We start from the raw sequence: 25,144 nt of genomic DNA on the forward strand, positions 1-25,144 counted from the left end.
TCTGCAGAATCCTGTGTTCACACTCGGCTCCTGGGGCCTCATGGTTGACTCTTCCCAGTGATTAGCATCACACCTGGCCTGATTTGAGCAGAGAATATGCTGTCCCAAATCAAAGACGCTTCTCAAAGCCCAGGATTATGATAAAACCAGGCTGTGTTCACTGTTGGTCTTTTCTCTTGTCACCATTCAAGGGAAATGGAGATTTTTCTTTTAGGAAATAGGTAATAACCCTAAGGAATCCGCCAGCTATTTGAGGTCAACCAAACACGGTTCCTGAACAACACAGGTTTGGACTACACAGGTCCACTTACACGTGAACGTTTTTCTCAACCAAACGTGGATTGAAAATACAGTATTCACTGGATTCAAAACCCACAGATACAAAGGATTCACTTTGTGTATATAAGGGTGTCTCAGGGCCAACTGTGGGACTTGACTATGCATGGATTTTGGTGTCCCTGGCGGTCCTGGAACCAATGACCCGTGTGCACAGAGAAGTGACTGCACGTTCTATAGCATGAGGAAACACACATAAATGTGACATCTAGATAAAAACTTACAACAACCCTTCATGCAGCGGACCCTCCACACCCTCATCGGGGGAGAGATGTGAAAACCAAGCATTCTCTACCCCCACAAATTCCTTTGCTGAAATGAACATTCTTCCGACTCTCATATGAATATCTAATCTCGTATATGCTGAAGTTTGGTGATGAAAGCTGATAAACTTTAAACCTTTTCTCCCCTCACAGTGCTCCCGCTATAGAAAGAGTGGCCTATTTTATAATTACACTGTGTGAAGTTGCTGTATTTGTCCAACTTATTCCCCACCTGAAATGCTTTCCCAACTATTTTCCATGCTGTAAAGCACATCCCGGCTTCCCCTGCTCCCCAAAGTGTTCCTAAGTACCTCTAGCCTCCAGTGAGTTTCCGGTTGACTCAAAGCGTCTGATGTCTATATATCTCATTGAAATATTAATCATGCGCAATGGGTGATAACGCTAATTGGTTGACATAAATAGCATTTGCATAGTGATACTTAGAATACTATATAAGATGAAGTTTAAAAACTAGAAATTTCAGGTGTAATATTATAACAATGATGCCCAATGGTAATGGTGTGAGTAAAAATGTCTCAAGTATCAGAAGTATAGAAATGTAAATGTATTTATATTTAGAACATGAGTCATAATCCTTAGTGCAGAATTAATGTCACATATATGGGTGGTCCCATGGGGCCAGAAATATGGTTTCCAAGTCATTGTGGGGCATGGGGTTTTCCATAGATGTTATAAATCAGGGTCCTGCACAAGTTTTACCCGTGTTTCCAGTGGTGTTATCAGCATGTCAACACTGCCCCCAGGTTTTCTGAACCTGGTTCCAGGATCACTCCTTGTGCATTGACTGTGGAGCTTCAATTTTCGAGTCTCTCCAAACTTCTGACCTAAGTCCAGGCCTCTGTTTGTATTGTTTTTTTTAGAGTACTTCTTACCTTTTCAAAATTTCATACTTTCAATTATGGTCCGTTTATACGTTCAAGGGGATAGATTTCAGGAACTTCAGGACTTGTTCAACCAAACTCATTTTAAGTTTTCCAATTCCCAGGTGCATTAAGTGAAGCCTTTGGCCAATGCATCAACCCCGGTGTGGTGGGCTGGCAGCAGGATCCCCTGGTGCCTTAAGACACAGAGCACTTTGTCCTGTATCAGAGCTTGTGCTGCCAAGAAGACAAAAGTACTGGATCTCTCTCAGTAAAGGTACAAGTGAGGGAGTCTATGGCCAAGTCCATGGAACTGCAAATTTTGTTTTGAGTTGCAAGGTCAAGTTAAGAGCCATATATACATTAGCATAAGGTCTAGCAACTTTGTTCAGAGGACAGTAGCTTGTGAGCAGATTCCAAAAGGCAAATGCAGCTAACTGACAAATCTGTGTCCCTCATATGGGTATCATCAAACTGTTCAAACAACAGGATAGCTGTGGTGGTGGTCAGAAAGCTAGGCAGATGTGTTTGTAGAAGGTGGTGGATATTCACATCAAGTAAGTCACGTATGCTAGAGTGCCTACTTACAGGGGAAGTTCATCGTACAGGTCACCAGGACCTGAGAGTAGAAACAGGATAACGATGCCCTGTGGAGAGAAATGGTTCTCAAACTCTTTGGTCTCAGGACCCCTTTACATGCAAAATTAGTGAGGGCACTGTGCTTTGTTTTTGTGAATTGTATCCGTTAATATTTACTGTGTTAGAAATTAAAATTGAGTCATTTGTAAAATATTTTTTATTCATAAAAATAACATATCCACTATATGTTAACATAAATAATATATATTTTATGAGAAATAACTGTATTTTCCAAAGCAAAGTAATCAGTATAAGAAGAATGGCATTATTTTACATTTTATAAATCTCTTTAATGTCTGGCTTAACAGATGACAGCTAGATTCTTACATTAGTTTCTATATTCATCTATTGTGATACCACACAGCATAGAGACTCTGGAAAATGCCACTGTATACTAGTGAGAGAGTGTGGGAGTGAAAAAACCAATAATAAGTTAGTATTATCATGAAAACAGATATGAACTCTGTGCCCCCAAAAGATCCACCCCATGGATCCCTAAACTAAACTTTGAGAATACTGTCCTAGGGTTAAGCCTTCAATAGCACCCAATTGGATAGATTTGGTAATGATCATAAGTCTACTCATGGAGGGCTGGATGATCTAAGGAAGTAATAGGTCAAGGATAGATGGTGAATTTGGGTATGAAAGACCAAGAACATGATGAAAGCCCTAACACACCAACGGAGAGTCTGGACAGTGAAATAATAAGGGAAAAGCTGGTAGATGAAAAGAAAAAGCAAACAAGATTATGAACTCTGATTCTAGGGCAGAGACTGTCTTTCCCATGCTATCTTTACATGCTCATCTCTGTCTGGATGATTTCTGGTTTATACTGGCGTCAGAGTCAATCATTGGTGGTAACAGCAAGGGCCTAAGACTATCTCATAATTAAGATTAATTCTAATTTTCTGGAAGTAAATACAAGTACTTAACAAATCTGTAGTAAGAATATTGGTATTCCCTATGGAAATGATGGTTGCAAAGTTTTGGAACTCATGCTTTTAACATCTATAATCATATTTTTATTTTCATATTTTTATTACATGATAGTAAAACTAACATGTAATATTTCCAATTTAGTTACTTCAGTGCCTGAAGTCAAGGTATATACAAGATCTCCAATGGTAGAAAAATCTATATCTGTAGCTAGAGCTAGGATCTCTTCAGGAGCAATAATACTTTTAGTTTGTGTAAGTAGCAAATGACTATATTGGTAGCCATAGTATTTAGAAAAGTCCACAGGAAAATAAAGTGAAACTTTTAGCATTACTAATTAAGTCCTCTACTGTAATACCTGTTGTTATAGAGGTCACTGGAATGCCAGGAGTATCGCCAGTGCTCTCAGTTATGGGTACTATATCCTATAAACTAAGAAACAAGTTGGGCTATTTCAATAACTACATCTAAGGAAATAGTAGTTACAGGGCCTAACATGATGTTATCTGAGACACCAAGATAACCTGTGACATCTGTAGCAAGTACATATAAATTATCTGTAGTTTAATTGATGGGCTACAGGAATAACTATAACTTAAAGAACAGTAGTACATATTCTGCTGCACAATAAGTATCCACAGTTTGTAATGGATGCATCTCTAAACATATCTGCAACATCTATTGTGCCTGGAGTAGCCATATCTGTTGTGGCTAGAGTACTAATAATTGTGAAAACTTAGGTAGCATAAGACAGAATATCTCTTAACTGATATTCTAATCTGTCATAGTTGTCTTAAAGAGCTATCTGAGGTAATTATCCTGCCTTGAGTAGTAATCATGGAACTAGAGTAGAATTTAGGGCACTAGAAGTAGATGCAGTAGCAGAAGTACCCATTGTTGTTCCATCAGGAGTGGTAGTATTTAAAGCATATATGGTACTATTTGTAATATCTGTGGTAGCACTAGTTGCAGTAATAGGTAAATCATTATCCAAAGAATTTGCTGTTATCAGATGGTGATTTTCTGTGTCTAGACCAGCCATTGTTATCATGTCTAAAGCTGTTTTGATGTTGGGAATAGAAATGTGTGTAGTGTTACCTGTAATGCTGCTGGAGTTATCTGCATCAGTGATATTTACTGTATGTCCTGTAGTGTTTATAGTATTGGTGGTGGGAATAGCTGTGGTACTTGGAATGTAAGTGTTTGTAAGGTCTACATCAGAATAACTGAAGTTGTAGTTTCTGTGTTGAAAACATGTGTAGCTATAGTGGTAGTATATGCTGTAATGGTATTTCTAGTAGCTTCGGTAGTAGATGTAATAACTATAGTGTCTGTATGTGAAGGAGTGGCAAAGTCTTGCGTACTAGCAATTATTGTGTCTGGAGTAGTAGAGGAAGCATTCATATCAGTAGTTGTGATACTAACACTAATAGTAGTTGGGCTATCCTTAGTAGGAGTACCCATAATACCTCTAACACCTGGTATTATACTGGTAATATTTATACTGTTGGTATTTGGTGTAGTGGTATCTTCAGTGCCTGCGGAGGTGGTATTTAAAGCATTGGTAGGGGCATCTGAAGGGTAAGCTGTGGTGATGTTTCTGGTAAGGGCAGTTGGAGATATATTATCTGTGGTGGCACCAACAGGGGTGCCTATAGGAGATGGAGTTGAAATGACTTGAGTGGTAGTTTCTATAGAAGTAGCATTTGTAATCTTTGTAATCACAATACTTGTGGTGACTCCTATCATTGCATTTTCATTACCTCTAGTGGTAATGTTTATAATATTTGTAGTGATTGAATCCATAATAGTGGATGTAGTGCTTATAGCAGTAGTGTCAATGGTGCCCAGAGTAGAAAAAATTGTAGGAATTAATGTCATGTGGCTTAAGGCTCGTATGGTAGTAGCAGAATGAGGAGTAGAGAACTGTGTGGTGTGTGTGGTAGCATTTTGAACACCTGCAGTGGTAGGGGGAAAGGAAGTAAAGTCTTGTGTAGTGGATAGTAGTGTATCTGTAGCAGTTGCTACAGAAAACATAGTATCTGTGGAGCTAAGAGTACTAGTAGCTGTACTGTCTGTAGTGAGGTTTCTTGTTGAATTTGTTATGATGGGAGAGGTTCCATGGCCCAGATTTATAGAAGTTAACATTGCAGTATTAGTAGTTCTAAGGGAGGTAGTAGTTGAACCTTCTGGTGATAAAGTGCTTATAAAATCTGTTGCAGCAGGTTCAGTACGTGCAATGAATTTGTCTGTTGAAGTAACTGCTGTATCTACACTAGTGATGTTATCTTTGGTGCTGGTAGTCGCAACAGTAGCATCTATTATTGTGGTACTTTTTGTATCAAGGGTGTTGAAATTAGTGATGTTTGCATTAGTAAGGGTAGTAAAATTAGTAATTATATCAGTAGTGAATGTATTATTTGTTGGAAATATGCTCAAAATAGGAGTAGTAGAGTTAGGAGTACAAGTAAGAGTAGGAGTCGGAATGGTGGGAGTTTTGTAACAAGTAGGCATGACAGGAATAGTATTACTTGTGCCAATAGCATCAGTACTTGGAGAAGGAGTAGTCACAATAGCAACAATATTACCAGTGCTAGCAGTACTCATACTTGTAGAAAGAGGATTAGTCACGACAGAGTATTATTATTAGTGTTGGTAGCAAGAGTATTTGCAGAAGAAGCAGTCATTATAGAAATACTATTATTAGTACTTTCACCACCAGACATTGTAGGTGAAAGAGGATTTATAACAGAAGCATCATTACTAGTGCTAGCAACATTATTTACAGAAGTAGTTGTCACCATAACAATAGTAGTGTTCATAGCATTAGTAATTTCAGATAAAGAGGTAGTTATAATAGAAAAACTATTGCTAGTAGTATCAAAAGAAACATTAGTACTAGTGTTGGCATTAGTAGTATTTGTCGGAAAAGGAGTAGTTATATTAGAAATAGTAGTACTATTGCTAACATCAGTAGTATTTGTTAGGGAAGGAGTAGGGGTGTTAAGAGCAGTAGTACTAATGCTAGCATCAGCAATACTTGTCAGAAAAGGAGAGATTGAAACAGTTCTAACAGTAGTAATACTTGTAGGGGAAGGCATAGTTGTATTAGGAGTAGTAGTACTAGTGTTATCATCAGCAGTAGGAGAAGATATGGCTGTAGTATAAACAGCACTAGTGGTAGCAGTAGTAGTACTTGTAGGGGAAGGAGTAGTTGTATCAGAAAGAGTAGTACTAGTTATAACATCAATAGTACTTGTTGGGAAAGGAATGGTTGTCATAGGAACAGTAGCACTAGTGCTAGCAGTAGTAGTACTTGTGGGGGAAGGAGTAGTTGTATCAGGAAGAGTAGTACTAGTTATAACATCAATAGTACTTGTTGGGAAAGGAGTGGTTGTGAGAGGAACAGTAGCACTAGTGCTAGCAGTAGTAGTACTTATAGGGGAAGGAGTAGTTGTATCAGGAAGAGTAGTACTAGTTATAACATCAATAGTACTTGTTGGGAAAGGAGAGGTTGTGATAGGAACAGTAGCACTAGTGCTAGCAGTAGTAGTACTTGTGGGGGAAGGAGTAGTTGTATCAGGAAGAGTAGTACTAGTTATAACATCAATAGTACTTGTTGGGAAAGGAATGGTTGTCATAGGAACAGTAGCACTAGTGCTAGCTGTCATAGTACTTGTAGGGGAAGGAGTAGTTGTATCAGGAAGAGTAGTACTAGTTATAACATCAATAGTACTTGTTGGGAAAGGAATGGTTGTCATAGGAACAGTAGCACTAGTGCTAGCTGTCATAGTACTTGTAGGGGAAGGAGTAGTTGTATCAGGAAGAGTAGTACTAGTTATAACATCAATAGTACTTGTTGGGAAAGGAGAGGTTGTGATAGGAACAGTAGCACTAGTGCTAGCAGTAGTAGTACTTGTGGGGGAAGGAGTAGTTGTATCAGGAAGAGTAGTACTAGTTATAACATCAATAGTACTTGTTGGGAAAGGAATGGTTGTCATAGGAACAGTAGCACTAGTGCTAGCTGTCATAGTACTTGTAGGGGAAGGAGTAGTTGTCTCAGGAAGAGTAGTACTAGTTATAACGTCAATAGTACTTGTTGGGAAAGGAATGGTTGTCATAGGAACAGTAGCACTAGTGCTAGCTGTCATAGTACTTGTAGGGGAAGGAGTAGTTGTATCAGGAAGAGTAGTACTAGTTATAACGTCAATAGTACTTGTTGGGAAAGGAATGGTTGTCATAGGAACAGTAGCACTAGTGCTAGCTGTCATAGTACTTGTAGGGGAAGGAGTAGTTGTCTCAGGAAGAGTAGTACTAGTTATAACATCAATAGTACTTGTTGGGAAAGGAGAGGTTGTGATAGGAACAGTAGCACTAGTGCTAGCAGTAGTAGTACTTGTGGGGGAAGGAGTAGTTGTATCAGGAAGAGTAGTACTAGTTATAACGTCAATAGTACTTGTTGGGAAAGGAATGGTTGTCATAGGAACAGTAGCACTAGTGCTAGCTGTCATAGTACTTGTAGGGGAAGGAGTAGTTGTCTCAGGAAGAGTAGTACTAGTTATAACGTCAATAGTACTTGTTGGGAAAGGAGTGGTTGTGACAGGAACAGTAGCACTAGTGCTAGCAGTAGTAGTACTTGTAGGGGAAGGAGTAGTTGTCTCAGGAAGAGTAGTACTAGTTATAACATCAATAGTACTTGTTGGGAAAGGAGTGGTTGTGATGGGAACAGTGGCACTAGTGCTAGCAGTAGTAGTACTTGTAGGGGAAGGAGTAGTTGTATCAGGAAGAGTAGTACTAGTTATAACGTCAATAGTACTTGTTGGGAAAGAAGAGGTTGTGATGGGAACAGTAGCACTAGTGCTAGCAGTAGTAGTACTTGTAGGGGAAGGAGTAGTTGTATCAGGAAGAGTAGTACTAGTTATAACGTCAATAGTACTTGTTGGGAAAGGAGTGGTTGTGACGGGAACAGTAGCACTAGTGCTAGCAGTAGTACTTGTCCTAGCAAAACTAGTGATAGTCTCAGAACTGGTAGCCTGAGTAGTAGACACAGAAGGATGAGAACTCATCGGGGAGGTACTTGTCATAGCTGGAGTAGGAACTATAGGATCACCATGAATCCAAACAACCTCAGTTAGCTTTTCCAGGCTGATAATCTTGTCAGTCAATTGAATAGTTAGTGTCTGCCAGAAAAGAAAAGATAAAGTGGGTATTTTAGAACGTCTTAAATATCATGTTTAAGTCTCAAATTATAACTTAACAAAAATGATATATTCATTCTTTTTCCAAGAAAATAACAGGACGTAAATATTCCTTTTCAGGTCACATTGATTCCAGTCTGATAAATATGGAGAGATGCTCTGTGTGCATAATCCCTATGCTGGAATTTTCTTTCTTTCCACTTCATTTAGTCAGAACCACATTGTTCACAAATATTTACAACTGTGATTAAAACTGATGTTTATTAAAATAACTTTGCTTTGCCACCGGGTGGTAACCTTCCTACTGGTGTGCTTGTTCAATGTTCTCACCATCCCCAACACCTGGGATAGTGCCTGGCACAGGACAGGCATCTGGAATGCTACAGTGTTTTACAAAAGGAAGATACTCGAAGATTTTCTACCAGTATTCACTAGAAGCAATTACTTGTAAAGAGTGGTTTTGACCCTAATGGTCCAGGAAAAATGTTTTAAAGTAAATGCCTAGAAGCTCCTATAGAAAGGCTGATCAGAGGGGTCATTCTCTAAAATCTAAATACCATCAGGGCACAATGTTCACCTTTTAGCAAACAGGAACAATAGTTATTCATTTTCACCTTTCTAAAACATCCCGTAGGTTATTGGATCCATATTTATGATTAGTTGCATGTTCTAAAGTGGGATATTTTTCCCCTTGTGGTTGCCCTTAGTAACTCTATTGGTACTTCATCTTCCAAAATGCTGGTTTAGTTCGTTCTGGCAGCCTCTTATAGGGTCTGCTATTTATGTCACTGTGGTTTGTTAATCTTTATCTTATACCACATGTGGGATCTATTCATTTGATGGTTACCACAGTTTACTGCCAATTTTCAACCTGTAAGATACATCGATCTGACCAGGGATATGAATAACTGCAGGAAGGAGGGGGGGAACTTTCAACAACTTTAGGAAACCACTCTTTCCTTTATTGTAGCCTCTGTGGCAGAAGTAAATAAGTTTTGTTATGCTACCCTGGAGCCCAGCCTATTAAAACATAGCACACTTTCTTTTGTAAACACATGGAGAGCCTCTCATCAAACCAGTGATTCTTGGTGCCTGGACTACACTGGGAGGAACACTAAGGTGCATTTTATGATATAATTCAACACTCACAACTTTTTAGGAACATAACCATTGCACATATTTATAACCTTTCTAAAATATATAACAATGATAATAATTTTGGCTACTATCAAAATTATTGGTGATAACTTTGAAGTATAATAAAATGAACTTATGCTAATATTCCTTTCAGACATACCTGGTTATAAGGATCACTCGTGAAATTTGTCTCCGTAAGTTGCTGGTTGTCATAGGTGAAATAGACTTCTGTCACATAAGTAGAGTTTATACCCAAGATTCTAATATAGCCAACTTTCAATGGATTTGAGTCACTCAAATACTCATTGTGTATGGTCTGGATTTGCAGGATGTTCTATAAAGAATTTATGAAGAGAAAAAAATACATAATATATTGTTGATAGACTATGTTCCATGTTATTAAAATGTTAAAAAACTTCAAATTACTTTTGTTGTATTTGTTTGCTATTTCATTTATTTTTAAATTTTATTGATACATAATAATTATACATATTTATGGGCTCTGTATGATATTCTGACACATGCATGCAATGTATAATGATCAATCACAGTATTTAGCACCTCAAACATTTGTCATTTCTTGTTCACAACATTCAAATTTTCTCTTCCAGTTATTTTGAAATTTACCAAAAACTGTTAATTATAGTCACCCTACTGTGCTATCAAGCACTAGAACCTAGCCCTGCTCTCTAAGTGTGGGTTTGTACCCATTAACCAACCTCTCTTCACTACCCTCCCCTCCCCCAGCCTCTTGTAACTATCATTCTACTCTATCAACACTTCGTGGAGACATACTTCCTGAGTACCTACTTTAATAAATTTGATGACAAACATGGGTTCACATACCAATTTTAGGAAAGTTATTTTACCTATATTATTAGTATCCTTACAATAATTTTAAAAAGAAGGTATCATTATCCCTTTTACAGATGGGGAAACTGAGGCTCTTGGTGATGAAGAGAGTAGCCCAAGGCCATGCAGATAGGCAATATAGAGTTGGAACCACAGGCATCCACGTGCATAGTACCGCAGGAGTTAATACAGGGCAGACAAATTACTGCAAATAGTCTCTACATCAAGGACACTTGGCAAGAAATATAGGAACTTATCTAAATCATAAACTGTTATCAGTAAAAGGGTTAAAATAATATGAGATAAATCAGGAGGTGGTACATGATTAAGGCCCTTAATTAAAATCTTAATGAATATTTGTTACGGGTGTGAAGAGAAGGAAAAAATACTATGGGAATAGGGTCCTCAAGGGCGGACCCAGGAAGGACGTGGAACTTCAGAAGTCCTGGAAAGATGGACAGGAGTTATAATGGTGATAGGAATGGGAAAGGGAATGAGGGGACAGGGACACATCAAACAAAGGCACACTCATTGAGTGAGTGCCAGGGCTACTGTAGCTGGTGCTGTGTAAACAGAGAAATGAGGCTGGGTAGGCATGTAAGATAAGATTAGGAAGATTCTATGAAATGAATCAAGGAGATAGTTGCAGTAGATTGAAGCTATAAATTTCTCCACTCTGATGACAGCCGTAGAAAGAGAAGGAAACATGTTCAATTGCCATTGTGAAAAATGAACAAGACTTTTGTGGCTGACTGGGCAGGCAAAATCAAGGGAAAATTCAAGAAAAGGGATACAACTTGAAGTAAATGGGTATACTAAAGGTAATTTTTTTTTCTGGATTTAATATTATTTACTTTGAAAGCTCTATTTACAGTACTTAGTTTTAAAGAAATGAAGGTTTATTCATTTCCAAATTATAGCTGTAGAAATCAAATCAGGTGTTGGTTACATTCCTCAGCCTTTTAGAAAGTGGTGAATGGTATTTTGCCTTTGTTGTTGGTTCTCCTGGAGAGAGTTGGAAGCCATTATATTAAGTGAAGTATCCCAAGAATGGAAAAACAAGCATCACATGTACACACCAGAAAACTGGTTTCCCTGATCATCACCTAAATGCACATTGGGGAAGGATACCAATTGGATATCAGACTGAGGCGGAGGGTGGGGGGAGGGGATGGGTGTATGCCTACATGATGAGTGTGTTGCGCACCGTCTGGGGAATGGTCATGCTTGAAGGTGCTGACTCTAGGAGGTGGGGGATGGGGGGAGGGGATGGAAGTATAACTACATGGTGAGTGCCAGGCGCACTGTCTGGGGAATGGACACGCTTGAAGCTCTGACTCGGGGGGATGGGTGGGACATGGGCAATATATATAACCTGAACTTTTGTACCCCCATAATAAGCTGAAATAAAAAATTTTTTTTTTTATTGGGGGAAAGCTGATTGTTAAATTTCCTAGAATTTTGCAAGCCAGCTGATAGCTTACAATTGGCTAAGGTGGTAGGAATATTTACACTACAGAAATCAGCAAATGCTACACATCAGCTGCCACCCTCACAAGCTGCTTTCCAGGCAGGACACCATTGATAATAATTATCCCCCGGTGAAAGTTAGGAGCTTTCTTTCAATACAGGCCGCTTATCCTTAGGGAAGAATCCATCAAACATCACAGAAATAGGGATTAACTTATCACTGCTTTGGAATAATGGATGAATGGAATTTTAGAGGTAGCAGTTTTTCAGGGGCAATCTAATGTTTTATAATTTAAAAGACACACATTAAACAAGGTGCCTTCCCTAAATTGAATAACTACTTAGTGGTAGAAATATCCAGAACTTCCAGATCAATGGCTTCATTAAAAATGATATTTTGAGAGAAAAAAACATAAAGTCTTTAACTTAACTATCCTTAAATTAAGAATAGAGAATATACACATTTAATTAGTATACAAGTTCTTGTGCTTAGGTTCAAAGTGGTGAATGCAGGATGGAGGCAGCATGACCTGATAATCATGCCTATGAAAATAATTTGAAGGTCTTAGTTGATCATGAGGTTTATGTGTGCCAGACATCTGACACATGTGTTTAAAAAATAACACAATGTAACAACAGTAAAAAAAAAATAGAGTCTAGCTAAAAAGAGGTAGTAGGCAATATGGAAATCAATGCTTTATGTCCCATAAAAATATAATGCAAACCATATATATGAGTTGAAATTTTCTAGTAGCTGCATTTTTAAAAAGTAAAAAGAAAAAAACAGGAAAGATTAATTTAAAAATATATTTTATTTGACCCACTATATCCAAAATATTATTTTAACATGTATTTGACACATGTTCAATATTCATGAGATATTTTACAATCTTTTTTCAAAGTCAGCTTTTGACTATTTCAAATTAGTCTAGTCATATTCAGGCTAGTGACTATCATACCAGATAGTGCAGCTCTAAAATATGCTCTCAATCCTGGGCTCTGTGTTTTAAGAGAAATCTAGGTTAACTAGAGTCCAGAATAATCAAATCTAGAAACCAGTATAAGTACAAAACAGAAGAAATGTGAAATTAGCCTTGTGATGTATAATTCTAAGGAGAGAAAACAGGAGGAATATATCAGAGACATCATCAAACATTTGAAACACTGTTACAGAAAAGAGACAATAGATTTGTGCTATAATTTTCCTTAAAGTCAACAGGCAAAAATTATAGAGGAACAAATTCCAGGTTTGACATGGAATGATCCCCCTCATACTCTAATTATAATTATATAGATTATCCATGGAATCATTTAACATACAAGGTACATTGATCGCATTATTATCTCCAATTATTTATCCCTATCCATATACTTTTCCATGCCATTTTGCAATGCCCTCCCTCTCTGGATGAGGCATTCTATCCCTTTTCTGCCTCTGGGCTTGTCCATGTGGTTTTGCTTTGCTAATGGAAAATTAGTCAACTTGATGCAAGAGATTTTTTAAAAGTACTCAGGCATTTCCCCTTTTATTTTTGCCCTCTTCCATAATCATTAAAAGGCTATGCTCAGGCTTTTCCTCAAGGCCATCTTAGATTACCTGGGAGTCATCTGACCCCCAAGATATGTGAGTAAGTACAGCCAAAATTATCCAAGTAGCTCAACAGATCCATGGCTGACTGCTGATGTAGATGAGCCAGCCAAGATCAGCCAGGGCCAGCCAGATCATCTGAACTCTGCAAACTCATGAGCTAAATAAGTGCTCATTATTGCATACCACTGAGGTTTTGAGGTTGTCTGTGATGCAGCATTATTGCATAACAGATAGCTTATATAGCATTTATCCTTCAAAATTTTATTAGCCAGAACATTTCTTATCTTTGGAAAAAATGTTATACATTTAAGGACTCATTTTTCCCCAGCACTGTATAGATTCCAAGTTTCTTTTTATAGAGTTATGGCTCACTGGGTAATTACCAAAATAATGACTATTTCTTCCTTATTTTAATGTCAACAGATCTGGACTACAGAAGTAAAGGCAAAAAGGACTTCCTATTAAAATGTGGGATGTTATATTTATACCATTAACTGATAATGTTTAATCTGTAGTTAACCGGGAAAGGATTTATAAAATTCAGTAAAAGAGTTTTACCTGAGCTGCTGTAAAGTTTGCCAAGAAATAACTTCCATTTTCATAGGTATCTGCACAGAAGGAAAAGAAAAGAATAAACAACTACTTGCTGCTTCAAGTGTAGCAAATAATCTTGTGTACAGTCAGAAAAGATATCATGCAGTGACAATTATTGATAATTATCACTCTGTGAGGAGCACTAAAAATAGCAGTTGAGGAAATATTTCACCCTAGGTTAGTGTAGGGATGTGCAAGTAGAAGGGGGTATCTTGAGGTCAGAGTCTGAAGGTTGCACATGTAAGAGAGTCTGGGTCAAACTAAGGATAGATCCCACCGGTAAAGTGTAGAAGGCTACTGCATGGTTATTCTGTTCTGGTTGAGCAAGCACTTAGCCATGAGAGTTCATTCACACGGCTATGATGATAAAGGCTCAAAGCAGAGGAGAGTGATTAAGAATTCAGGCTCCCAAGTCAGGTAGACAAGGGCATAAATCCCAGCTCTTGTTCTTTGTAGTTGTGCAACCCCAGACAAGTTACTTAACATTTTACCATCTGTAGAATGGGGATTATAGTACCAGTTAATGGCATTGTGGTATATTTTCTCTTATAAGGCTCAAGTTCTGCTATTCCCTTGAAACCTGGTTCAGATGCCTGGTCAACTTCCCTTTTCCGACTTTTGGATTTCTTATTGTCTTATCAACCACACTAATTTTAATGTAAAATATCTCATCTTAAATGTTTACAATGAAGATTTATTCATCTTACATATTAATGATACATTTTATTAAGAACTCATGTGCCAGAAATTTTCTATATATGTTAAATCATTTTATCTGCATCAGAAATTACAATATAGATGTACCTTGTAGGTAATTAAAGATGAATAAATGCAGACAAAGAGATATAAAGTAATTTTCCAGAAGTCACACAGCTAGAAAATGACTGAGATGGTATTTGAACCCAGATTTATTTAATTTCAGTATGCCACATGCCTCTCCATAGTTATCAGATTATTTTAAAAAGAAAGTCTGAAGACTGAATTGAGCTCAGAAAAAATAAGTCATCTAATTCCTTCATGTCCTTCTTTTTAGCAAGTCTTCATCTATAAATTGGCAACCAAATCATTTGAAAAATATCTCTCCTATATACTATATTAAATTAATATAGGTTATAATATATTATCCATGTGCTATTAAGAGAAATTTAAAGTATGATTCACAATACCATCAAAAAGTTAGAAATTTTAGGATACATTTAACAAAATATATGCAATATCCATGCACTCAAAATTATAAAACATTGTTAAGAGTAATTAAAGAAGATCTAAGTAAATGGAAATTGTGTACACAGATAGATTCATAGGTAGAAAGATGACAGATATCCAAAATGGTCTGTAGAATCAAAGCAATTCCAGTCAAAATTCCATAAGGACGTTTTTTTGTTGTTAAAAATTGACAAGCTGATTTTAAAATCTGTATAAAATATAAAAGAGCTAGAATAGCCTAAAAATTTTTGAAAAAGAACAAAGTATTAATAGAAAAACTTCTCCAACTTGATTTCATAACCAACTATAAAGCTACACTAGTCAAGACAGTACAGTATTGGCAAAGAATAAACATATAGATTAACAGAACAGAACAAATAATCTAAAAATAAACTCTTGGCCATATATGACCTATTGATATCTCACAGAGGTATCAAGATAATAAAATAGGGAAAAGATTGTGCTTTCAAAATGCAGTGCTGGGACAACTGGATAAATAAATGTGAAAAAGGAAATAACATACATATATAAATACATACAAAATTTAATACAAAATAGATTATGGTCCCAAATGTAAAAACTAAAGCTTCAAAACTTTCAAAAATATAGGATAAAAGTTTTGTAACCTTGACCAAGATACAAGAAGCACAAATCATAAAAGGAAAACATGAATAAATTGATTATCATCAAAATTAAGGTTTGGTGCTAGATCACCCTTGTTTTTTTGTGGCTGAGTAGTACTTACACTTCAATAAAACATTCAAAAAATAAAAAAAAATTAAGGTTTGCTTTTTGCAAGATGCCATAATGGAACTGAAAAGGCAAACCACAGATAGGGAGACACACATGTACATTTGATAAAGGAGTAGTATCTGTAACTCTTACAGCTCAATAATAAAAAGACAAACAATGCAACAACAAAAAAAAATGGGCAAAGGACTTGAATTGATCTCACATAAGAAGATATACAAATGGTCAATAAACATATGATAAGATGCCAACATCAAGGATATACAAATTAAATCTCTAACACAACGCCCTATATGTCTATTAGAATGGTTACAATTTTAAAAACTGACAATACCGACTGTTGGCGATGATGTAGAAAACTGGAACTCTCAATTATTACTGTTAGTAATGGAAAATAGTACAGCCACTTTAGAAAATAATTCGGCAACTTCTTCAAAAGTTAAAACATATATTTATCATATGAACTGGCCCAGCAACTCCACTCCGAGGTTTTTACCCAAGAGAGGTGAAAACATACGATCACCAAATGACTTACACTCAAATAATCATGGCATATTTATGCATAATGGTCAAGGAATGAGACAACTGAAGTATTTGTTGGTAAGTACATGGATAAACAAATTGTGGTATGTTCACACAATGGAATTTCATTTGATAATACAAAGTAATTAACTCCTTTTACATGCAACAACATGGTGAATTTAAAAGGCATTTTGCTAAGTGAAAGAAGCTAAAAACACAGAAAGAGTACAAGCTGTATGATTCTATTTATATAAAACCTAGAAAAACTGTCTCTGATACATAGTTACAGAAAGCAGAACAGTGGTTTCCAGGGCCTAGCAGGATGGTTGTGAGTGGGGGGAAGTTGACTAGAAAGAACAGTCATTGCAGTCACCCCTTGGTATCTGCAGGGGATTGGGCACAGGACCCCTGCAGATATAAAATTCCACATAGGTGCAAGTCCTTGATAGAAAATGGTGCAGCATTTGCATGTAACCTATGCATATCCTCCTCTATACTTTAAATCACCTTGAGATTATTTATAATATCTAATACAATAATATCTAAGACAATGTAAAGGCTATGGAAATAGTTGTTATACCGCATTTTTAAGGAAATAATGACAAGAAAAAAAGCCTGTACATGTTCACTACAGATCCAACCACTGTTGGCCTAATTACATTTTCAATCCATGGTTGATTGAATCCAGAAGGGCCAACTATATAAAATAAACTTTGGGGGTTATGAAAATATTCTATATCTTGTTTATGGTTATACAACTGTATATATGATATTTGTCAAAACTTAACTGTATTCTTAAAATGGATACACTTTATTTATATAAATCACAACTCCTTTAAAGTTGGTTGCAAGATAATAATTTCACTTCTAAGAATCTACCCTATGAAAATAATCTAAAATGCAAACAAAGGTTAATACACGAGGATATTATTTATAACAATGAAAACTGAAAACATCCTGTATAGAGATTAATTATAAAGAGTTAGATAAATTATAGTATATCCTCTCAGTATATTATGATAATCATAATTATGATTACAAGGAGTAATATAATGACATCTAGACATATTTCTGTCATTATGTTAAGTAAAAATAAACAGGATTCACAAATTAAATATGTAGTATATTTTCAGCTATGTAAACATTTTCTTAAGTACTATAAAACAAAAGGTAATACAGCAAAAATATTAAAAGTGCTTGTTTTTTTCTAATTTTCTATCTTTAAATTTTTTGAAGAGAATATCTTATCCCTCAATGAGAATATTTTATCATTATAATGAAGAATACTGAGAAAAAATATTTAGAAATACTAGCAATGAAAAATAAGTTATAATTTCAGAAAATGTAGCATGTTACAGGATTAGAATGTTCCAGTCCATAGTAATAAGTAATGAACAGTGAGAGTCACTTGGTAACAATGTGTTAGAATTTCTATAGAAATGTCTGAGGAAGAGGGTGTACTGATTATAATGACAAATCCCACTTATCTAAGATAAAACTAGCATATTCTACCTCTGCTGGGCAAAGAAAGCGTACAAAGTAATATTTCACTGATGTAAGTACCCTTTTGGCAATACTTAATTCTCTATTTATGAGTCATCAAGAAATTTTTTAGGCTCTACATTGTCTCCTGAGTGGGCCTACTTCTGAGAAAAAGGATGCCTGGTTCAGATGACTGACCTAAATAATAAAGTCATGTGTGTGGCCCATTGAGATTAAATTAACTAACAGCTCTATATCTGCATTTCCACTTTTTTTTAAAAATCAGAGTGATATAGTTATACAGAGACAGATCATAAATCCATAACATCAGGCTCCTGTACCTACAAAGCTGGGGACCATAGCTGGTCTATAATAGTTACAGTATAATACACATGAGCAGGCAAAGTTGTAAGAATTCTTCAAACCCCATTGTCTTATTGACAGTAGCAGAAACAGAGATAGGTTTCCAGTTCATGCTGATTATGTGCTAAGCCACTATGGTACAGTTTTTCTGAATGACATTTAGGAATGCTGGAAAGTTCATACTCACCAATGCTTTGTCCATCATCCCAGAACATCTGACCTTCAGCTTCCCCATTGTCATCCAAAGCAACAGTCAATCCCATAAACTGTTGACGACTATAAAAAAAATGAGTTATTTTTCTCTAGATTGTAGGTTGTAAGATGAAGAACAGCTTTTGTTAAAAATATTACTTGCCCAGAAATAAAGGTAATATACTAAATATACACATAAAGTTCTAAAAATAGGTAAAATGAGATAAAATTTAGGACACTTAAAAGTTATTGGAAAAACATTTAAAATTTAATGAAAGATTTGGTTTAACTTAAACTTTCAAAAACCAAAGATACATACTTTGTATATATACATATTATAAGTAATATGATTAAATATTGTTTCCTCAAGAGGACAATACCCCCAAAAAAGAACTGTCAGCTTTTAGGTTGCTACAGAATCAAATCCAAAGTGCTGAGCTTGGCAATCGCAATCCTCTGTGATCTGATCCTTTTCTGTTTGAATTTTATTTATTTTATCCCTTCCCTTATCTGTGCTCCAGTTAAACAGGATTGTTTACTATTCCCCAAATCCAACTCATTTTTCACCTTCAGTTCTTTAATCCTACCAGAATGCTTCTCCCCGTTGTGTTCATACATTCAAATCCTACTTACTATGCAAGACCTAGCTCAAAGCCCTCTCTTATATGAGAGGGCTTTACACACACAGCTAAAAGGTAACTTCTTTCCCATTGAGTTACTATTGTTGTGTTTATGTGCGTCTCTCAACATAATATGTTCTGCTTAGTAAATGATTTTATATATATAAAATATATATGCACAAATATATATGCACATATACACACAGACATACAAATTTGTGTGTGTCTGTATTTATCTCCTTGGGTTGACCAAAGTAGACCTGAGAATGAGCACTAAATCCCTGGGTAGTTGTCACAAGTCAAAGAGTCTATTAATATTCCCCATTTTTTTTAATAGTGTGGAAAGAGAAATATGCATCCACCCCCAGGAAAATCATTGCGTTTGGCACAGCACTACAAATGAAAGATCTCTCCAAGACTGGATTCATGAACTCATCCTCCTCCAGATCCCACTCAGAAGGCACTCACAGAATCCAACAAAGGAAACCTGTCTGCAATTTGGTTTATTATCCCTATAACCCTGGTAAAAGTGGGACAGCCACCTGCAGGGCCACCTCGTTACCGTGTAGTGAGGCTATTAAATATGGCCTCTCCTTACCTGGAATACGTGTTCATTGCAGGCTCTTGCCAAGGCAGGATGTAGCCTCCCCTGATGTGAAGGTTGATGTGGTCGAGGGGAGCCTCCAGGGTTCTCCACTCACCTGTGGATTTGTTGCCAGATTCCTAGAAGGGAGAGAAGGGAGAATATAGGCAAAAAATGATGACAGATAAAGAGAATAAATAAGAATATGTTTTATTACAAGTCCTCCCCTTCCAAGGAAGCATGTTAGAAATTTAGCAAAACCCTGCAAACCTAAGGAGAAAATCTCTGGTTTTTCATTTTTGCTTAAGACTCTGAAAATCTAGTCTTTTCTCTGTATTTCCAGAAAAAGTGAGAGGCAGGTGGGGGTGGGATATGGCAGAGCTTGAAGATGATATAGGTGCTCAGGTTTTCATCTATTTATGCTTTTATGCATACTTTCATTTAAACAAACCTTGCCAAGACTAAAATGATTGGAAATTATTGCCTTAAAAATATATACTTGAAAATTAGGAGAAAGCTCTATCCAACTTTCTAGCCTACGTAGACTAAACGGTTGTTCACAAAATATTTTAGTTCTTACCAGGCTATAGTCATACCAACGGGCTTTAGGAAAATAAGCACGGACCTCAAAAGTGTTCTGAAACATAAAATCAACATGTCATTATGAATATTTCAATAAAGAAATAATTTAATTTTTATTTTTTTTTCCTGAGACAGGGTCTCCCTGTTTCCTAGGCTGGAGTGCATTGGTGTCAGCCTAGCTAACCACAACCTCAAACTCTGTGGCTCAAGCGATCCTCCTGCCTCAGCCTCCCAAGCAGCAGGGACTACAGGTATGTCCCACCATGCCTGGCTAATTTTTAAAAAAATTTTTTGTAGAGATGGGGTCTGGCTACTGCCCAGGCTGATCTCAAACTCCTGGCCTCAAGCAATCCTCTCACCTCAACCTCCCAAAGTGCTAGGATTACTGGAGTGAGCTACCACACATGGCCTAATTTTAGTTTTTAAAATTACTTTCTGGAGAATTAAGATAAAAATGGGCATTTTATTAGTAATTTCAAGAATTTAGGAGATTTTATTAAGAAAGATCCTGGAAACTTCTTCCTCAAATATCCAGAAAAATAATTTTTTAAAAAAGTAAATTGTAGGGCCAGGCATGGTGGCTCATGCCTGTAATCCTAGCACTCTGGGAGGCCAAGGTGGGAAGATCACTTGAGTTCAGGAGTTTGAGACCAGCCTGAGTAAGAGCGAGACCCCGTCTCTACCACTCAGGAGGCAGAGGCAGGAGGATCACCTGAGCCCAGGAATTTGAGGTTGCAGTGAGATACAATGACGCCCATGCACTCTACCCAGGGCAACAGAGTGAGACTCTATTTCAAAAAAAAAAAAAAAAAAAATAGATTAAATTGTAAAAGGGTACACAAAGCGACAAAAATCTAAAATGAGACATCAATCAATGTTGTGAAATTTTCATTAATAGAGATCTAGAAAAAGGAAAAAGATCTCCTTTAGATGTTCTACAAAGGTACTTGCCTGAAAATAGCAAGCAGGATAAGACAAGATGATCTTTAAAATGCTTTTCTTGTGATTTTAGATTATATGATTGAAGGGTTTCTGATCTATGATGAAAAACTCACACTTTCCAGCACAGGGCTGATTAGGATGGCAGGGCCCAGCATGAACTGACGGTCTATATCCCATGTCGTGATGTCATCTGTAAACCTTAAAAAATAAACGTGAAACATTCACCCACACTTTTATGACTGCTGCATCAGGTTATTTACAAGGCATGCCCAGGCCTACTGCTTGGGGAAAGAGGCCGCACTCACTCGTGGAGTAGGGGCCGGACGACAGTGCTGCCCTCCACGTGAGCTTTGTGCATCAGAGTATAGAGATAGGGCAGCAGTGTGTATCTGGTCTGGAGGACTTTTCTGGAGTACATCTCAAAGGTTGAATTCCAGGCCACGGGATCCTGTCTCTGCAGGGGTAAAGAAGCACATAACAGATCACCTCTTCTTCACTGCATCCTTGTGGTATCTGAAAAGCTTCAGCAGGCATTTATTCAGTATGCAGGTAACAAGCCACGTCTTCCTTCGTTCCCAGCCTATCGTTTTTGCCACTCCTGCCACCCTACAAAACTAGAATTTCCTGCTTTCTCCTCTTTGGTACTGACTCCCAAGTCCCCTGAACAGGTCTAGTTTTGATCCTTCACACATGTAAAGAGGTAGGTCTCTATGCAACCTCGAAATATCTTGGATGGATATTAGATTTATATAAAAGTAAATGGAGCTTCTTTTATTTTAGCCCCATGGGGAGCTATAACAACTTCTTTCTTCATAGGTTCTAATCCTTCAGGAGATAAGTAAAAGTATACTCTTAAAAATTATTGATAACTCTGGGGTTCTGAACTCTGTAGGTTTTCCAAGAAATAAAGCTTATGGTGGTTTTTATGATTTTTCTCAAGATTAAGTGTGATATTCTTGATGGTTAAAAAGAAGTTATGATTTGAGGGTATAGAACACCTGCAGCATGAACTGCTGCCTTACCCTTGTCCCGATGCTGTTGTGGTTCCTGGAAAATGGATAAAAGGCCCCCAGTTGCATCCAGCGAACACACATCTCATAGTCAGCGTCTCCAAAGAACCCACAAATATCTGCTCCTGTCTGAGAAGATGCAGAATGAGAGTGTGAGGTGGGAATTCTGTGGGTTGCAGACATTGAAATCCGACTGGGTAATTGTAATGGCCCTGACATGACTTACATACGGTATTCCGAAGAGACTGAACTCCATCATGCCTGCAAGGAGAAAATATGACTGTGTTGGATGAAGAAGACTTTGGGAGGAGAGGGAAGGTCTGGTCTGACTTTTCCTTATCCCATTAGAAAGCCCTAGGCCATTCATGATGACAATATTGAAAGATGGGTATAAATTAAAACCCATGCCCATAGAGAACTCAACTCTTACTGATTTTACTCTCCACCTAGAGGACGATCTGGATACAACCAGTGCTGCTGAATCACATACACTCCAGTCCCCTCCCTGCCAGCAGAGGTCCCCGGGAATGCGCCCACACACCAATGATAGATTTCCCCAGCTGGTCCCAGGCAGCTGTGTTGTCTCCCAGCCAGTGTCCTGCCCAGCGGCCAGAAGACGGGAATGTGGAGCGGGTGATGATGACCCCTCGCTGTCCTGTCACCTCCTGCACAGCTCTGGTTGGAGGAAAATAAGGAGGTGAATTGGAGGTGAATTGGGGTTTGGACAGTCACAAACTTTGTCACAGAGCGTAGCTCCAGCCTGGAGCATGGGGTGGCAAAAATGTTCCACTCTGAGTCAGAGAACTTCTTCCCAGAAAGAACCTGCTACCTAGAAGCAATGCTAAGAATCCCAACGAACCTTCCAGCAGGGCTAGTGACATACTTACACCTAGAATGTGGGTTTCATTTTTTAAAAATCTAATTAATTAGTTACATCCATGAAGATGAGAGAAAGGGGTGGGAGAGAAAATGACCAGTGAAAGTCAGAATGACCAGCACGTGTGAGTGGGAAAGTGAGAACGATAAAGTTATATAGGAAGTAAAAAAAATTAAACAGCTTGGATATGAGGGAAATAGAGAAATTAAATGACAGCTAGAGGATATAGGTCAGAGTGAGAAAGACCAGAACATTTTTAAATGTTGATGAAAAGAAATAAGAAAAAAAATGCTAACATTTATTGAATGCTTACAATATGCCAAGTACTTGTAGATTCATGACATCATTTAATTTTTATGACAATAGTAAGTGCTATGATTTTCCCAGTCTGAAAGATGAAAAAGATTAGCTAGTAAGTGGCACTAATGAGTTGTGAAGCATCCAGCAAATTTCACAGCTTAAAATCTAAGCCAAAATACCAGCAGAGGGGATGAAGATAAAAATAATTCATGAGGAAATAAGCCTCTGTGGCACAGGGTCGTTTGTGGAGAAGGCTTCCCTGAAGAGGAAAGTGGGGACTGGATGTGTAAAAGGTGAGGTTCCCTGCAGAGGGAGGAGGGAACGGCATGAGGGAAGGGTGCGGTTTAGACAGAAATTCTGCCAAGTTTTCATGTCTTCTTAGTGCTGCTTTCTTTGTCCTGCAAGCCCTTCCTCTGCCAAGAGAAAATGTCTACTCTTCTTTTAAGAAAAATTCGAATGTCACCTTTAGGAAGTCTTTCTGGATTATCCTAGTAGAGTTAGTTGCTTTTCCTTCTCTCTGTTTGACTCTTCTTAACAGACAATGAGGTCCCTGAGGGCAGGGACAGTGACTTATTCATCTTCCTATACTTCGGAGGTAAGGTTACGTCTGAGGCTATAAAACATCTGTGTGTTGAGTATATAGACATGGATGTTTCCTTGGGGAACCAGTTTCACCTGGTCAGAAAAGCCTTGAGCTGGATGAAGCAAGCAGAACTGCGAAAGAGCAACTGAGAGATGAAGATGTAAACAAAGTGGGGAAGAGAAGAAGCTTTTCTGTTAAGAAGACCAAGGAAGACCATGTTGTCCCTGAGCATGGAATACCACTTTGCCCCATCACCTGTAGATAACCCAAAATCAGACAGTCTGGGATTCTCACAAACCCTGGGAACAGAAGGCAGAAAGCTCAGATACTCTGAGCAGAAATGGGCACATGAATGGAGATCACACTCTGTCCTGGGGAGAAGTAAAAGAACCAATCTGAAATGTCTTTGAGACTCTGGAAAATGGTAGCCAAATCACTACTGTCACACTTAGACCCCAGAGGACGTTCTTGCACATAATAGGTACCTAAAGTTTTATTGTTTTTTTAATAAGAGAATGTCCAAAAAAAATCTAACTTAAAACTAATAAATAATTATGTTCAAATCAGAACCACGGAAACTTTTGGAATGGTAGAATGAAGACATCTATGAACTTGCTTTCCTATTAAAATGATGAAAATATGGGCAAAACAAATAAATCAACCATTTTAGAACTCTAGAAATTAACCAGCTTTAGAAAGAATTGAAAGTCATCTGTCCAAGAGAAACTACAAAAATGGGGCAAAATGCTGAAGTCTGTGGCATTTTAACTTGGGTCTGGGTCCAACCTCTCTCATCCCCAGCTCAGCATCACAGTAACCAAAGCCAGCAGCCTTGCAGCAAACTGAGAGATCTAACCTCTTTGGAACTCTATTAAAGCACCATCCCCAGAACACAGTAAGCATTGTGTTTAACTTCCAGTTGCCTAGAAAATCTCCATTTCGAGGGTGTTGTGGCCTTTAGATTTGATTCAGAGCTCAACTCAACAGAGAGTAAGAAAACAAAAAATCTCCATCTCCAGGGAACTACCAAAATAATGGCAATGTGCTGGCAACATCAAAGATGCTAAGGCTGTGATTTGAATTGGGGCAAACGAGAGCTTGGCTGGAAAGTTAAGTAAGTAAATAAATAAACAAGGCCTCATAAAAATTAAAAAATAATTGCGCTTCAAAAGGTATCATGAAAATGAAAAGATAGTCTACAGAATAAGAGAAAATATTTGCAAATCAAATATATC

At 37.4% G+C, this 25,144-nt stretch overlaps 1 protein-coding gene across 1 annotated transcript in view; it reads right to left on the reverse strand.

Annotated features, from left to right (window-relative positions):
• Positions 1–2,341: 2,341 nt before the first annotated feature.
• MGAM2 (maltase-glucoamylase 2 (putative)) overlaps positions 2,342–25,144 on the reverse strand; it is an 81,160-nt gene continuing 58,357 nt past the window's right edge. The window contains exons 38-50 of the mRNA XM_045564108.1: positions 22,691–22,824; positions 22,376–22,410; positions 22,162–22,278; positions 21,445–21,593; positions 21,253–21,337; positions 20,196–20,252; positions 19,631–19,755; positions 18,408–18,496; positions 13,862–13,911; positions 9,551–9,724; positions 5,743–8,235; positions 4,894–5,659; positions 2,342–4,189 (exon numbers count right to left, since the gene is read on the reverse strand). Coding sequence (XP_045420064.1) covers positions 3,891–4,189; positions 4,894–5,659; positions 5,743–8,235; positions 9,551–9,724; positions 13,862–13,911; positions 18,408–18,496; positions 19,631–19,755; positions 20,196–20,252; positions 21,253–21,337; positions 21,445–21,593; positions 22,162–22,278; positions 22,376–22,410; positions 22,691–22,824 — 4,573 coding nt within the window. The 3' untranslated portion in view covers positions 2,342–3,890. The remainder of the gene's footprint in view (positions 4,190–4,893; positions 5,660–5,742; positions 8,236–9,550; positions 9,725–13,861; positions 13,912–18,407; positions 18,497–19,630; positions 19,756–20,195; positions 20,253–21,252; positions 21,338–21,444; positions 21,594–22,161; positions 22,279–22,375; positions 22,411–22,690; positions 22,825–25,144) is intronic.

This window comes from Lemur catta, chromosome 11 (assembly GCF_020740605.2).
Source record: "Lemur catta isolate mLemCat1 chromosome 11, mLemCat1.pri, whole genome shotgun sequence".
Taxonomy (NCBI): Eukaryota; Metazoa; Chordata; class Mammalia; order Primates; family Lemuridae; genus Lemur; species Lemur catta.